The 16,277-nt window shown below is 43.2% G+C and overlaps 1 protein-coding gene across 3 annotated transcripts in view; it reads left to right on the plus strand.

Annotated features, from left to right (window-relative positions):
- LOC131490416 (piezo-type mechanosensitive ion channel component 2) overlaps positions 1–16,277 on the plus strand; it is a 470,949-nt gene that overhangs the window by 366,071 nt on the left and 88,601 nt on the right. For 2 of the 3 annotated variants that reach the window (XM_058692724.1, XM_058692725.1), the window contains exons 19-23: positions 4,313–4,345; positions 4,713–4,906; positions 6,946–7,106; positions 14,657–14,833; positions 15,093–15,218. In XM_058692724.1, the coding sequence (XP_058548707.1) occupies positions 4,313–4,345; positions 4,713–4,906; positions 6,946–7,106; positions 14,657–14,833; positions 15,093–15,218 (691 nt within the window). The remainder of the gene's footprint in view (positions 1–4,312; positions 4,346–4,712; positions 4,907–6,945; positions 7,107–14,656; positions 14,834–15,092; positions 15,219–16,277) is intronic. The other variant, XM_058692726.1, reaches the window with a different exon arrangement.

A 16,277-nucleotide genomic window follows, 5' to 3' on the forward strand; every position in this document is an offset into this window, starting at 1 on the left:
ACATTTAGACATGACCTAAAAAGGTGTAGGCAAGAGTGTTGGGGACAGTGGGTGACTGATAAAATTTTGATGATATGAATCATTGTGGGGAAGTTCCCACTGAATTTGTAAATAGAATAAATTGGAATGTTTTGACAGGAGTAATGGTCATTTCTGTCACATATGCAGATATTAGAGTCATCATACCCAATCCTGTCTAGTAGATTTTTTTTAATGTTTATTTATTTTTGAGACAGAGAGAGACAGAGTGTGAGCGGGGGACGGGCAGAGAGAGAGGGAGACACAGAATCCTAAGTGGGCTCCAGGCTCTGAGCTGTCAGCACAGAGCCTGATGCGGGGCTTGAACTCAGTAACCTCGAGATCATGACCTGAGCCAAAGTCGGATGCTTAACCGACTGAGCCACCCAGGTGCCCCATGTCTAGTAGATTTTTTGAAGGAATTACTACCACACACATTCAATATGTGATATTAAACTTACAAATAAATTGCTCATCTGTGTCTATAGTCTTCTAAAAGTACACATTCTAGAAAACAAGCAGTATAGATATTCTTTAAATATTACTTATAAACACTAGAAATTTGCAAGATATCTCTTTTTTCTAATAGTCTAATGAATGGGGTGAGTGCAGTTTATATTACCACATATTCCGAATTAGAATAGTTATAAATAAATAGAATTTAGACTAAAGAGATTTTACCGTGGTAGGCTCCATTTTCTTTAATATGTGGCTTAATATATTGAGTCACAGTCAGTTCCTAGTATAGAATTAAGCCTCTTCAGCTGTCCGTGTATCATAATTTGTTTCTTCTGTTTCAAATAAGAATGCCATCCAGTACATAGAATCCATTCATCAGACATTCAGTCAATCACATTTTGCAAGCGAGCCCAGTAGACTTAAGACTGGGTTTCTGCCCTTTAAAGGAAGAATCCCCAGAGCCATAATTAGAATAAAAGTATGTAGATACAATTGCAGAGATGCACATATTATGGACCGTATAAAGAGCTGTGGGTGCACGAAAGAAAGAGTGAGTAAAGACACAAAGAGAAGAACATCACCTGCTTTATTAGAATGCAGAAAGAGATATGGCCAGTCAGTGAGAGGATTACAGCTCAGAACCTGCCTAGATCATCATAAAAGCAAGGTACAGAAGTTATAGGTGTAGATAAAGACAATGCAAAGAAAATAAAATGAACTCCTTGGTGGGGAGAGGCTAGGCATGCAAAAAGGTGGGATTTGAGGAAGTGCGAGAGGGGGTTCTCTGAGAATCCAGTTCATCACCCTATTTATAAGTCTCCTTCAAGTGATGATTAGATAATTTGCCCATGAGGATCAATACAGTAATACCAGTATTGGAAGTTTCTTTGCCAGAAGTTTCAGGGAGCGTGGTTACTAATTTAATTTTTGGAAAACCAGGATCCCTTTTTAAAATTTACTGGGGGGGCGGGGGGTGGAAATATCTAGATTGAGGTACACAGGCTTTCCTGGAGAATCAGTCAAGCTGTTCAGGATGGCAGACCAGGGGCTAGTTCTGCCCATGAACTCCACATTGTGCAGATGGCCCTACCTCCACAGGAGCCCCCCCTCAGCACATGTGGTGGGAGCGGATGGCAGACAGCAGAGGGTGCAGAAGATTGAGAGGGGTGGAGACAGACTCCCAAGGAAGAAACGTTTGCTCTTTTTCTTCCAAGTGGCCATTTTAATACACAAGTTATGTTCAAGAATGTGCTGATGACAGAGTTATGGTCCAAGTTGAGCACCTGCCCCAGTGTCTAGTGTCCCTTACAAAGGCATGTTTCTAATTCTTCTTCATGATGGAGATTATCAAAGCAGTGTATGAAAATCTATCGTTAGCAGGTGGTTCCTTACTTTAAAAATACTCCCTGTGTGCTAAACGCTGTTAAGAGCTTAACAGAAATCACATGGCATCCTGTGAAGTAGGTGCTGTTACTCCATTTTATAGATCAGCAAACTGAGATTTAGGAGGCAGGGTGGGGAGTTTTGCCAAGTCACCTGGCTAGTAAGTTCTCTAGTTGAGGCCTGAATCCAAGTCTTTCTGATTCTAATGAACATGCTTTAACATTCTTCTGTATTGCCTTCAAAAAAACTGCTATGAAAAAATGGAAGAGAAAATGAAAGGCTTTACACAGCTGTCCTTTGGGCACTTGTTGGGCTGAGCACTGAGTGTTGAATGGAAACCAATTTGACAATAAATTATATTTAAAAAAATAAAATAAAAAATAATAAATGAAAAAATAAAAAATAAAAAAATGCAAAAAAAGTCATAAACTCCAATCAGGCATTAAAACCATTTTTGCCCGTACACATTTTATGCATGTAGATTTTCTCATGCAATTTTTCAGTTAACAGACTCCTAGACTCTAGTCAATGACAGCCTGATAGAAGTCTCCCCTTTTTCCTTTGCCATTTACCAGCTCCTGAGGTTAGTCTGCTCCTGCAGGCAGCCAGGTGCCCTGTTTCCTCATAAGGACTATGTCAGACAGAAATGTGCAGATATTTGGTTTAGACACTCATATCTGATTCTCTTCTCTCCCCAGCATTATCTAGTCCCAGATCTCTTGTAAACTGTTAATGGGTTTCGAGAAGTCAATCTTTGGGACATACTCACACCAGGCTTACTCTAGTGTTTTTCTTTGATTCCTTCCTTAGCTAATCTCCCCTCAATCTGCCCCGCCTTTCGTACCACGACACTTTGGGGGCCTTGTTGCTCAGGACGTTTTGTTATGTAGGCAGAAGCAACAGCCTCAGGTCTGTAAGTTTCATTCCATAAACTAGCTCTAATTCTTGACAAGTTGTATTTCATGTCAGTATCAAGTCATGGCAGTGTTGACGTAGATGTTAGAAATGCACTCTGACACGGTCATACTTCCACCAAATGTCATCATGAGAAGTATCTTCTCACTTATAAGATGCATCACCTGGCAATGCTGACGAGAACACATAAATATCGACGGTTGTGTGACACCCGGTTGCTTTTACGTTGGATACCATTTCATATGCAGAGTCCTGACAAAGCAGGAATAGCACGTGTGCCCCGTGAGATCTGACATGCAGTGCTGGTGTACAAAATATGGTACCAGAGTTTCAAGAGTGGAAGACGTTCTCAGAGACAGGAGGGTGAATTGCCTAGCTTTGGAAAATAAGAAAGTAGTAAGTCAGTGTAAGCCCTTCCACCAATGTTGAACCATCCCCGGGATGTTGTGTATTCATTCGATTAACAGTGTTTCTATAGTTTACCTGCTTGACACCCTGTTAAGAGGAATTACTTTTGAACGATAACCGCTCTGAAAGTCTAAGGGCAATGCAAATGCGTCACCAGTTACCCAACATTGCAGGTGTGTTTCACATATAAAACCAATGAGTTGCAAGTAAGCTTAGATTTTTTTCTCTAGCCAAACTTTCTCACTTTATAGAACATAAAGTGAATTCCAGAAAGGTTAAATAATATACTCCGAGTCCACAGTTACACAAATAAAATAACATTATTAATTGTCTATCCCGTTACACCCAAGCTGAAAGGTATACATGAATTTTTACAAATGGGGAAGACTTTTGGTATTTCCAGTAGACTTTTTCCTAATATCTAATTTATTGCCCACAAATATTCCTTCAAACTGGCGATGAGCCCAAAGATAACAATCTTTAACGATTTAGGAGGAAGATCGTACTCATTATTGTCCAGTATGAAATAAGTTGTAATGCTCTGGCTGCTGTCTGGGCTCAGTGAAACTGCCTCCCGGTGCCTCACTTGGGCTGTCACACACCGTGTCTTTATGACTGCGTGTCCTGCCGCTGATACCCGTGCCCACGGACTGGGATGTGATGCAGACTTCTTGCTCCTGAAAGCATTTCGCTTCCACTACATGTGCTTTAGATGATGGCAGAATGAGATGAGTCTATGCAAAGGTTGACTACGATTACGTATCATTTAAGAATGGTTTTTTTAAAAAGCCTATTAAAAGCGTGAAGTGACTGGATTCTTGCGGGATGGTTTGCTACGTTACCAAAAAAAAAGCATGACATGATTTGCCTCTGTAGTCTATACGTTCTCCCCTTTATAACCTGCAGTCCTGTCCACTCTCAACTCAAGTCGCCAAGCCTAGAGTTCATAGCACAAGCACGCTATTGACGCCATCCTGGAATGCACTTGGCATTAGGACTTACTGCAACCGGCATACAGGAATGCGATAGTGGATGATATGTAGCATGATGTGTGATCTCTGACATTCCTTATAATTCTTCTGTTCTCATCTCCTTTTTTTTTCCTTTCTATTTCAATTACTTTGAGCAGCATCAAGAAAAAATTACCAATCCACCAAAATGAGTAAGTCCCCCGTGAAGCCATGAAATGCTTGCTCTACATGATGCCATTTCATGCTTCTACATCCTAAACTCTGACCATTTTCTCCTCCGGGAAAAATGTCAAGTTTAGGTGTCGATAGCTCTCATTACTGACTAATCACTAGAACCTGAATTGGAAAAGCTAACAAGACCTAGCTGAGTTTACAGTTTGTTTTTAGAAAGAGCTTAAAAAAAAAAAAAAAAAGCGACCAGACGCTAACCACCCCACATTGCAAGGCCTGTGTACATGCACTGATTTTCATTTTTGTTTATCCTCCTTTTACTTGCCCCTCACTCAAATCTCCCCTGGCGTTCTTTCCTCTCCTGACTCGGCTGCTCTCTGCCAACAGACTGGCCCACCCTGAAGGAAGCCTTCCAGACCTTGCCATGATGAATCTGACCGCCAGCCTGGAGAAGCCAGACTTGAAGAAGCTGGCTGAGTCTGGGGAGGACAAACCAGAGGGATGCCCTGAAAAGGCTGAGCTTGGGAAAGACAGCGAAGAAGAGGAGGAAGGGGAGGACGAGGAGGAGGAAGAGACATCAGGTAACCCGCCCACTACCAGTAGCTGCTCAGAAAATCCTGGCTGACTGATTCAGTGAATGAAACTGACATGTGCCCGATGGATATATATTTGAAACAGTCTGAAATAAAAATTGGGGTGGGGTCTTTTTTGCAATTGTTACAACATTCCAGTTCTAGTTGCTCCCATCATTTCTGTGTGGTTCTGATTTAGAAGAAGAGAGCAGATGACTGGTTATCAACTACTGATCTGCCAGAGGTGATCCTGGCCAGAACCAGAGGGGTGTGGCTCTAACCTCTATTCAGTAGAAAACCTGGGCAGGACATTTCCTACTGGCAGCAGAGGCAGGCAGCTGTGTAGAATTTCAGAAAGTTCTAGACAGGGCCTTTTCAAATGCATTCTCAAAAAAGCCAGGCTGGGACTTCTCCAGGGAACTGGTCATTGAGAACATATTTGTAATTCGGCCCTAATGTTTCAGGACCTGGGAACCAGTGGAGCACATAAGCAACAGGATGATTATCATTTGAAGCCAACTCCTAGAGGTGTTTTTCTTGTTGTTGTTGTTGTTATTTTAGGTTTTCTCCCTCCTTCTTCTTTAGGCTCTTTTTTCCTGTTTCTCTTCGTAGACTTGAAATAATGTTTAATAGGGCATGACGGAGATCTGGACCGCCGTGGTGATCAGGACGCCTTATCTGACAGCGAGCAGAGAACACCAGGCGCTTTACTCTGTTTAGCAGCTCCCAGACACTATGGGAGGAAAGACTGCATAGCCTTTGGGGTGGTGGCCTGGGGCATGACAGTGATGTGCTGCACTTGACTTTGTTGGTGTTCTGTGCTTTACGGGCTTAGAAAATGAAAAAGCACAAGGCAGAAGATCCCTCCCAAAGGCACACTCCCCAAAACCTGGTCCCTTTACTCCCTCATCTCAGAAGACCCCGAGAGATGCCCAGAACTGCCCTTTCCATATCTAAGCACTGGCTGTTCCTCAGGGTGAAGGAGCACCGAGCTCGGTGGGACCAAGGACCCAGGACTAAGATTTGCTGTCCTACTTCATGAAGGTTTTGAGCGTTACTAATAGGATCTCACTAAAGATTGGATTTCATTTTTCTGGCATCCCCCCACACACCTGCCGTCCACACCTCTAAAGTATGCTCAGTTATGACTGAAATCTTTGTATCGACTCTTATCTGAGTCACTTTGTAAATAGCCATTTTTCACGACGACGACTGAAACTTCACTTAAACTTTTTGGACCAAGTACAAGAACTGTTACAACCACCCCAGCCACATGAAGAAGCTACTTAGACACGCTCGGGTCTTTATCTGCCTGGGCTCGTGAGCTTTTGTCTACATGTGTGGTGACGTGCTGATACGACAAAATGCTTCTGTCCTGACCTCCATTTAGATGAACCAAGACAGCCCTTCTAGACAAAAACATGACCCCAGTCTGCAAAATATTACTACCTGGCACAAGGTGGAAAGAGGGAAATGACTAATTTGCTTAAAAATTTTGATTAGAATTCATCTGACCACATTTCATGAACTGGGACCAGGTCATTCGGACCCTTGGTGTTCATTCCCAATTTTGAGGAGGCTCACTCCCCCAGAGCCACTGGTGAGCTTCAGCCAGGCCCTCTTTAAGCCCCGGGTTGGGGGGGGGGGAGGTGGGGGTGGACAAAACTGGAACTTATGGAAGCCTGGTTTTGGCAAGGAAGATGTCATTTAGAGGGAGCTCGGTTACTGAATATTCCCAAGAAACTAGGGAATTATATCTCTCGGCCTTAGAAGTAAATAAGGTCAAAATTCCTCTTCACACTAACTTAATTAACAGGTGGATAAAAATCCTCATCCCTCCGAGTCTCAGCGTATGGTGTCTACATCATCATGATGTGGGATTCTTAGACCGCCCTTCCTCCAGATTTTGATATTCTTAGAATTCATCCACTACTGTTATTTTGCAGTTTCTCGTTCCAGTCTGCATAAGATATGCTTTAAATAATAATGCAAACAAAAAAGCCACCCACATTTTTTTACGCTCTTGGGTGAATTTAACTATTTTGCAGATTTAAGAAACAAATGGCATCTGGTGATTGACCGCCTCACTGTGCTCTTCTTAAAATTCCTGGAGTATTTTCACAAACTGCAGGTGTTCATGTGGTGGATTTTGGAGTTGCACATCATCAAAATTGTTTCATCGTACATCATCTGGGTCTCTGTGAAAGAGGCAAGTGAATGTTTGTTGTATCTTCAGGCCAAGCAGAACCCCAGTGGGTCAACATTTCCCATTTCCAACTGTCCATGATTTTGTTTTAAGCATAATTCCCACTACCTTAGAACACCAAGTCTCTAAGAGGGCGCATACCCTTTGACATATGGAAAAATCAAAGGGCAGTTGCCCTGAGAGGTGGGAAAGATAGCAGGGCAGAAAGAGGCTCCTGGCTGAATTCCTGATTGGCTTGTTCATGTCAGAAAGGTTACTTATTTTCATGTAGTCTTTGGTGGAAGTGTGTGAGAGCAGGCTACTGTTCTGCAGAACCTGCGGAAATCTAGCTCCATAAACTGTGTGTGAGGAAAGCAAGAAGATTCCAGTTTACCAAGGAGTAAATTCGGCTTCCCAACTTTTTTTTTTTTAATTTTTTTCATGTTTATTCCTTGAGAGAGAAAGAGAGCATGAGCAGGGGAGGGGCAGGGAGAGGGAGACACAGAATCCGAAGCAGGCTCCCAGGCTCTGAGCCGTCAGCACAGAGCCCGACACAGGGCTCACGCTCATGAACCGTGAGATCATGACCTGAGCCGAAGTCGGACGCTTAACCGACTGAGCCGCCCAGGAACCCCTCAGCTTCCCAAATTTAATAAAAAGCGTGGTAGAGTTCACCTTGTTGATTATTGGGTGTTTTGTGATAAGACACAGTGTTTCAACATTGGACTGCAGTTCTGTTTTCTCATTTGGAAAGGGGAGAGGCATCATTCCGCCAACAAATCTATGATGCATACGGTGGAGAGGTTAGCTCTCTTTCAGTTTGTTCAGCAGATAATTTCTGCATGTTTCTGATCTGCCTGGACTAGTTTTGAGTGACAATTCGAAAGAGTCTTTGCCCTATGAAAATTAAGTCAAGGAACTACTGCCTCTAATTTTTTTAAAAGTTAAATAATAACATCATACTACCTGAAATATTCACGAGAAGGTCACTAGGGATGCACCTTATTTGAGCTCCCCAGTCTAAACTAGACCTTTCTCCATTTTATACAAACCATCTGGAATGGATCTGTGATCACTGCCAGATGGGAACAAAAACAGAATCTCACTTCATTAATTAGACTTGTCCAACCACAGAAAAGAAGCAAACTCTCATCTCTCTCTCTTTTTTTTTTTTTTTGCATGAAGATGGAGTGGTCCTATTTTTTATTTTTTTAAAGCTTTTGTTTAAATTCCAGCTAGTTAGCATACGATGTATGTGCAATATAGTGATTCAACCATTCCAGACAACACCCGGTGCTTTTCACAACAAGTGCAATCCTTAATCCCCATCCCTTATTTCATCCACCTTCCCCCTACCCCATCCCCTCTGGTAACCATCAGTCTGTTCTCCATAGTTAAGAGTGTGTTTCTTGGTTTGCCTCTCTTTCTCCTTTTCCCCCCTTTACTCATTTGTTTTCTTAAACTCCACACATGGGTAAAATCATATGGCAGTCATCTTTCTCTGACTTATTTCACTTAGCAGAATACTCTCCAGCTCCATCCACGTCACTGCAAATAGCAAGATTTCACTTTTTTATGGCTGAGTAATATTCCAGTGTGTGTGTGTGTGTGTGTGTGTGTGTGTGTACATATATACATATGTATCCATTCATCAGTCATTGGATAGATACTTGGCCTGTTTCTATAATTAAGCTATTGTAGATAATGCTGTTATAAACACCGTGGCGCATGTATCCCTTTGAATTAGTGTTTTTGTATTCTTTGGGTAAATACCTAGTAGTGCAATTGCTGGCTCCTAGAGTAGTTATCTTTTCAACTTCTTGAGGAATTTCCATACCATTGTCCACAATGGCTGCACCAGTTTGCATTCCCACCAACAGTGCAAGAGGGTTCCCCTTTCTCCACATCCTTGCCAACACCTGAACTCTGATCTCTTTCCAGATAGAAGCAAATCCTTTTCTAGTGGCTTCTTTCTTTCTCACACATACCTCCCCTCACTGCCTTCCTCCTTACCCCCACTTCCAGTGAACTAACTTCCGTTACGTGACCTCCCGGGCTGAACCACAGCGTCAGGCAGGAATGGTGGTGTGCTATCGTAGGACGGCCTCACACTGAGCTGGAGGGGATCAAATCTTCCCTTTCTCTCATGGGGCTCTTCTACCTCCTGGTTTCCCAGCATCCTCTCCTTCCGGACACTTTCCATTGGAGTCTCGTCACCCGTGCTGCCAGTGTCCCTGAGCGGGACTTAGAATAGCTCTGGGCAGTCTCTCTTTCTCTCTCTCTCTCACGATTCAGGTCCAAAGGCAGCACTCACACTGCTAGTGTATGTGGGTCCCCATGAGGCAACTCCTGTGCCTACTCACCAAATCCCTGGCAGCCGGATTTCCTGGCTGAAGTTGGACATCAGTGTCCAGACCTCAGAGTACACACATCAGCGTCTCTGCGTGGTGCTGCTTGGAGCTCCTTGCTCGCTTGGGGTTTGGGTGAAGAATGTAGCGTCCCTTCCTTCCCACCCCATCACCTCGTAAGGGGGGACTGACAGAAGCACCTCATACAAAGAAATTTCTTCATACTCTGTCCTGTCACCTTCACCATCTTGACCCATCTGTACCCTCTCAGAGTGCCTTAAAGACCTCTAAACAGATTTCCATCAACGATTTTGATTTGAAATGTCTACATGGCTGGCTAATACTTCATTTTGGAATCTTTTACTTCCATCCATTCTAACTTGGTGCCTCATGTGGCTTTGACTGAAGTCTTTCTATACTGAGTACAGTTGGGGAAGAAAGACAACCATTGACTCTTGTAAGGAGCTGCATGCCAATCCAGGCTATGATGTGTCTAAATCTTATCTGATTATAACAGAGGCAAGTGTATGGGGATTCTCATGGTGGGGGAATGGGCAGGAGGGGAACCATGTTGCACAGTTCCGGGGGCAGTGTTCACCTGCAAACAGCAACCCCCCAACGTTGTGCACCTCTGAGGTGCCGATTTATACCTGCAGGGGCCTCTTCTGCTTTGAAGGCTTGGCTTATCCTCAGCCAAAGAAGCCCATCAGCAATGACATTTGCTACATATATTTTCCATTTGTAGCTTATTGATTTTGATTAGTGCAAAAGATACTCTTTCTCAAACATTGCTGATCAGTAAATGGCAAAATGAGAACAAAGTCAACAACCCCAGTGAAGTCTTCATCCTTATCTAAGGTCATCAGCAAGGCCACTTGTTTTCACAAACTTTCGGGGTCATTTCTCAGGTCATTTTGGAATCAAACATTAAACCTTTCCAAGGTTATCATCATGGGCATCTGAGGAAGAAGAGGCCATGAGAAAGAATTTGTTGCAGAGGCCTTTCTTTTATTTTATTTTTTTAAGTTTACTTATTTCTTTTGAGAGACAGAGACAGAGAGAGTGAGCAGGGAGAAGGGCAAAGCAAGAGGAGAGAGAGAATCCCAAGCAGGCTCTATGCTGTCAGTACATAGCCGGACACGGGGACGCGGGACTAGAAATCATGAACGGGGAGATCGTGACCTGAGCCAAAACCAAGTGTTGGATGCTTAACTGACTGAGCCACCCAGGCGCCCCAACAGAGGCCTTTCTTTTACATCACCTCCTCTTACCAGAGCAACACCACATAGGAAGGACCTAGATTTTAAATATATATGACATTGTCTTCTTTTTGTATGTGCAACTACATTCCTAGAAAGCTCTGAGAGATCAGGTTATTCTTTGAGGAAGGGGCCACACCTTATTTTAGTACACTGACCAGCTCCTCCGGAGGCTGACCAATTGTGGAAGCTCAATAAATGTTTACTGACTGAAGGAAATAAATAAAACCTTGAAAGCTTGAGATTGTCCCCAGATGTCAGTTGATGTTTCATTATGATTCTCATTCTCACTCACCATTCATTTAGCCTTTGTTATGTACTTAAATTAAATTATAATAAGCTGAATGCTTATACTGTGCTAGACGTTGGCACAAAAGTATGAAAGACACATCTCTTGTCTCTCTCGCAGTCTGATGGTCATGGCTGGCAAATGAAGCCAAAGTCCCATTAACGGCCAGATTAGAGGGGCCCCCAGGAGGCTGTGAGTGCAAGGGAAGGGTGTCATGCAGGGGTGTGTCACTGTGAAAGTGATCACCGAAGCTGCAGGTGCTCTGAAGGAGGAGGCCAGCTGGGCCAACACACAGCTGGGGAACCACGGTTTTCAGGGACCCCTCTTTCAAGGCAGTGGCCTCAAGCCTTACAAGTTTATATTCAGAGAAAATGGCAATTTGTGGAAAAATGTTTTGTGAGGAAGGCTTGAGGCATAAAATTACTTTCCCAAGTTACTTGATAATAAGAATCACCTGGATACTTGTTAGGTACATGGATGACCCAGCTCTTTCCCTACAAATTCTGGTTCATCAGATATTGGTTGGGTTCCAGGTATTTGTCTTTGTTTTTTGCTTTTTAAAGGACATTTCACGAGATTCCTACCACCAGGGAAAGGATGAAACCGTTGTCAACCATGATTGTATTGAACAAAGTATGGTCCTTCTCCAAGTCCCTGTTTTCCCACCTCACAGATGCTGTTCAGTCCTCATTTTCCTGATTCTCTATGACATTGGATATTGACAATCATTTCCTTGTCCTTGAAGCACTGTTGTCATCTTCCAAAACAGCACACTTCTGTGGCCTCCCTTCTGCCTCATCCGTGGCCTCCTTCTCTTCCCACCAACTCCTCTCTTCCCTAGGTTTCATCCACAGCCCCCTTTTCTGATTCGAGACCCCCTGTGGGTGGTCTCATGAGCTCCTGTGGTTCACTTGCTATCTACGTGCAAGAATTATAAATCTGTGCCTTCATCCTGTCCATTCTTTGAATTCCAGGCCTGTTTCTCCAAGTGACAGCTGGACATGACCTTATCCCTGAATGTTCCCAAAGCACCTTCAACTAAATATGTCTCAAACTGAGTTCCCTACCTCCACAGCAGTTCCCTATTAGATTACTCTTCCAGATGTCCAACCCTGTTCCAATCTCTTTTCCTGCCAGTATGTATTCCATCATGCAGCCAGAACCTCTTACCAGTGTATAAATATGATCCTGTTAATCCTCAACTCAAAAACCTTCACGAGCTCTCCTGTCCTCACAAACATGAGATATAGGACCCCCATGATCTGGCCCTAGAGCGCTTCGCCATTTTCTTTCCCAAACACCCTAGCCTACCTAGGTGGATCCCAAAGCCTTCTACAGGGACCCTGATCACAGTCCTCTCCTAGTGAGCTTCTTGCTGCACCAAGGACATCCACTCCATGCTCGCTCTCTCCAGAAGGCCCCACCCCTACAGTTCCTCTGCCTGGCTAACTCCTATTTGTACCTCTGGCCTCAGTTTAGATTGAATGCCCTTGAGCAATCTTCCCTAATCCCTGACTAGCCATTCAGTCCTGTGCTCCTGTACAGCCAGCATCAGCCCAGGCAGATATCCCCTCCACCATATTGTCATGAGCCCTTTATGCAGTTCTATTCTGCGCTGCCTCATATGTTTCTTGAGGCCGGGGATCCACACAGGATATGATACTTTGAACCTAATTAAGACTTAATAAAATAGATCTTTCTTCTCTTTCTCTAACACTCAAAAGATGAAGAGTTGTATGTAAATTCATTGTGCTGTTTTTATACTCGGTGCCTTAAATACATAATAAAAGGAATAATGAAGAGCCTTAATGTCATAGTAGCTTTACTAGGCTTACAGAATTAATTGAGGAGGAAAGGATGTTTTTTAATATCCCAGTTAACATGACACTTGCTGATGACTGAGGATGAGTCACTTAGCCATCAAAGTATTTTGTTAAAATGTAACATTTGTTGTGTTTGTGAGTGTTGTATAGTTCATAGGGCAATATTTCTCTCCTCCTCAATTAATTCTGTAAGGCAGTTCTTACTACCCTAATATTTCAGCCCTTAGTTCCCAGAGAGGTCCCTTGCCTTGGACAGTGACAAATAATTAAGTAGAAAAGTAGTAGCTAACAAATTACAGAATTAAATACTGTCCTGGAATCTCCACACTTCCTGTTCTTTAGTTTTATAGACCAAACAGGCATCCATGTTTTTGATAGCCCATAGTGTGCTTAGCCCTTTGTACCTGTTGAATTTTATCAATTGAGCACATGCTGCTAATGTTAATTAATTCATGCCGATAATATTGAATGTTCTTAGGACATTACTTTAACAATATTAAGATATTATTTTAATTACATGAGTGTTTTCCATGGATGAGTAAGATGGCTGTGCTTCCATATTGTTCAGCGAACCATTGGCTATGGAGAACAGTTGGAAATGAGTGGACATATCACCTGATTGATAAACATACATGGAGTCTACACCCAAGCTTCAGTCACTGCCTTCCCTCTTTACACCTGCCCCCTCCCCCCACAAGATCATATCTCAGTAGGGCACTGTCATCTTCTCAAGGCTCTGGCTCCCAAGCCAGAAACCTGGGAGGCATTCTTCTGGCTCCTCCTTTACCCCACCCATCACCACCTCCAAGCCAACCAGCCAACAACTCCAGCTAGTTTTACGACCCATCTCAAATCTGTGACTCATCCCCGTCTCTGCTCCACTCACTGCCCTAGTTTGGGCTCTGGTCATGCTCTCCTGGCAGCACATGTAAGCTGGTCTCCTCACCTCTCATTGAAGGTGATGTACCTCCATTCTTCAGTCATACTTATTTCAACAAATTAAAGTCTTTCCTGAAGATTTTCCCTGGGAAGTCTTGGCTCTCTATTTTCTTTTTGTTTTTTTTTTAATTTTTTTTAACGTTTATTTATTATTGAGAGACAGAGAGAGACAGAGCATGGGCAGGGGAGAGGCAGAGAGAGGAGGAGACACAGAATCCGAAGCAGGCTCCAGGCTCTGAGCTGTCAGCGCAGAGCCGGATGCGGGGCTCGAAGTCACGAACCGCAAGATCATGAGCTGAGCCGAAGTCGGATGCCCAACCGACTGAGCCACCCGGGCACCCCTTGGCTCTCTATTTTCTGCACAAGGTGTTCATAGGCCATAACATGGTTTAAAAAAGGTCCATAAAAGTTCAGCACCCAGCTGCATCTTGAGCCTCATTTGCTGCTGCAGCTCACTATGTTCAACTCCAGAATTTCCAGTTGTTTGTGATCATCTGTCCCTACCATGCCACCTCATGCTTTCCTGCCTTTTCTTATACATCCTTTACCTGGAATATGCTTCTCATCTTTCTTGGCTTGGCTGGCTTTATGCATCTTTCAAGGCTTCACTCAGGCAGTATCTCTTCCGGGAAATGTTCTGGAAGTTCCACATTGGCCAAGGACCCCCTCTGGGTATTCTCATAGAAGCCTGTTCCCATCTATAGTTGAGCCACTACTACGCTGTATTAACATATCCTGGTTATGTATCTTTCTGCCATGTGAGATATCTCCACACATACACACATAGGGCAATGCCCTGTGTGTGCTGGGAACTCCATCAAACTCTGCTGAACTGAGTAAGTTGAGTTGCCGCATTGTGTGGATGTTATGCCGTATTATGTATTTTTGTCCCCATTTCTGATTTTTATGTTTTCAGGTATCACTGTTCAACTCTGTATTTTTGATTTCTTGGGCTTTTGCTCTGCCATATGCCAAGCTACGCCGTCTGGCTTCAAGTGTCTGCACCGTCTGGACGTGTGTGATCATCGTCTGCAAAATGTTGTACCAGCTGCAAACCATTAAGCCTGAGAACTTTTCCGTTAACTGTTCCTTGGTGAGCCTCAAAGAGAGGGGAATCTTCTTGACTGGGGCTTAGGGAAGCTAGGCGGTTATTGGGAAACCCATACCCCCAGGCACATTCTGCCTGGCTTTTCAGTCACCTCAACCATGTTGGATATGTTCTGACCCTTCTTCTCTTCTCATGCTAAGTAAGATCTTCCCCCTGAAGTGGATCTTTCCCTCCCTGCCCCCACCAGGTCCCTTTGCTGGAAGCTGAAGGAGAAATTTTTAACCCCATGTTCTCTTCTTTTCAGCCAAATGAAAACCAAACGAATATACCCATCCACCAGTTGAACAAGTCTCAACTCTACAGCACTCCTATTGACCCAACAGAATGGGTCGGCCTGAGGAAATCTTCCCCTCTGCTCGTCTACCTGAGGGTAAGGCCTCCGTCATGCTTCGCTTGTGCCTCTGCACAGTTAATGCCTGAGATCCTCTGCCTTGAGACCTCTGATATCACATTTGAGAGGAAGCTAACCTTTTTATGTGACATTTGGGGTCACCTTTAAAACAAATGACTAAACATGACCATCAGTGTTGCATTGTACCGAACAAATTGATCAAGTAGTTTGAAATTGATTGAATAAAGTATAACAAATGTAATATTCACTGGAATATGATGTAACCGCTAAAAGATTGTAGACTGATACTGTGAGATGTTGAACGATGTCCAAAATATATTAACTTTTTTTTTTAAAAAAAAAGCAAATTTCAATACACCATATGCATCATATGATCTCTTCTAGATGCAAAGAAAAACATTGAGTAAAATATACCAAATTGTATATAGTGGTTATTTCTGAGAAGCAGCTGTAGATTTATGAGTAATTTTTGCTGTCTGAGTTCTATGTCTCTATAATGTTTAATGAAAGACATGTATTATATTTAAAGGGAATACAATTTTAAACAACATATCTTTGAAAAGAAACTTGCAACCAGTCCTAACAAACAGAATGAAAGCAGTATATACTTTAGACTGTTCCTATTTTAGTTTGATTGGATGATCTGAGAAGTCTTCCTAACACACTGACAGAAACACTTTTTAAAAAAAAAAGCATTTATACTCAATGCCTGGAATTTTTAAATTTTTTTTTCAACGTTTTTATTTATTTTTGGGACAGAGAGAGACAGAGCATGAACGGGGGAGGGGCAGAGAGAGAGGGAGACACACAATCGGAAACAGGCTCCAGGCTCCGAGCCATCAGCCCAGAGTCTGACGCGGGGCTCGAACTCACGGACCGCAAGATCGTGACCTGGCTGAAGTCGGACGCTTAACCGACGGCGCCACCCAGGCGCCCCAATGCCTGGAATTTTTAAATGTACAAGGCATCCCGTTTTTGTGTGTAGCTTTCTCTTCTCATATGACAGACATCATGTGCAGCAATACAAATGCTCTCCACCATCAAGACCTATTATAAGGGTAAAAGGAGCTGGTATTT

This window comes from Neofelis nebulosa, chromosome 11 (genome assembly GCF_028018385.1).
Source record: "Neofelis nebulosa isolate mNeoNeb1 chromosome 11, mNeoNeb1.pri, whole genome shotgun sequence".
Classification (NCBI taxonomy): domain Eukaryota; kingdom Metazoa; phylum Chordata; class Mammalia; order Carnivora; family Felidae; genus Neofelis; species Neofelis nebulosa.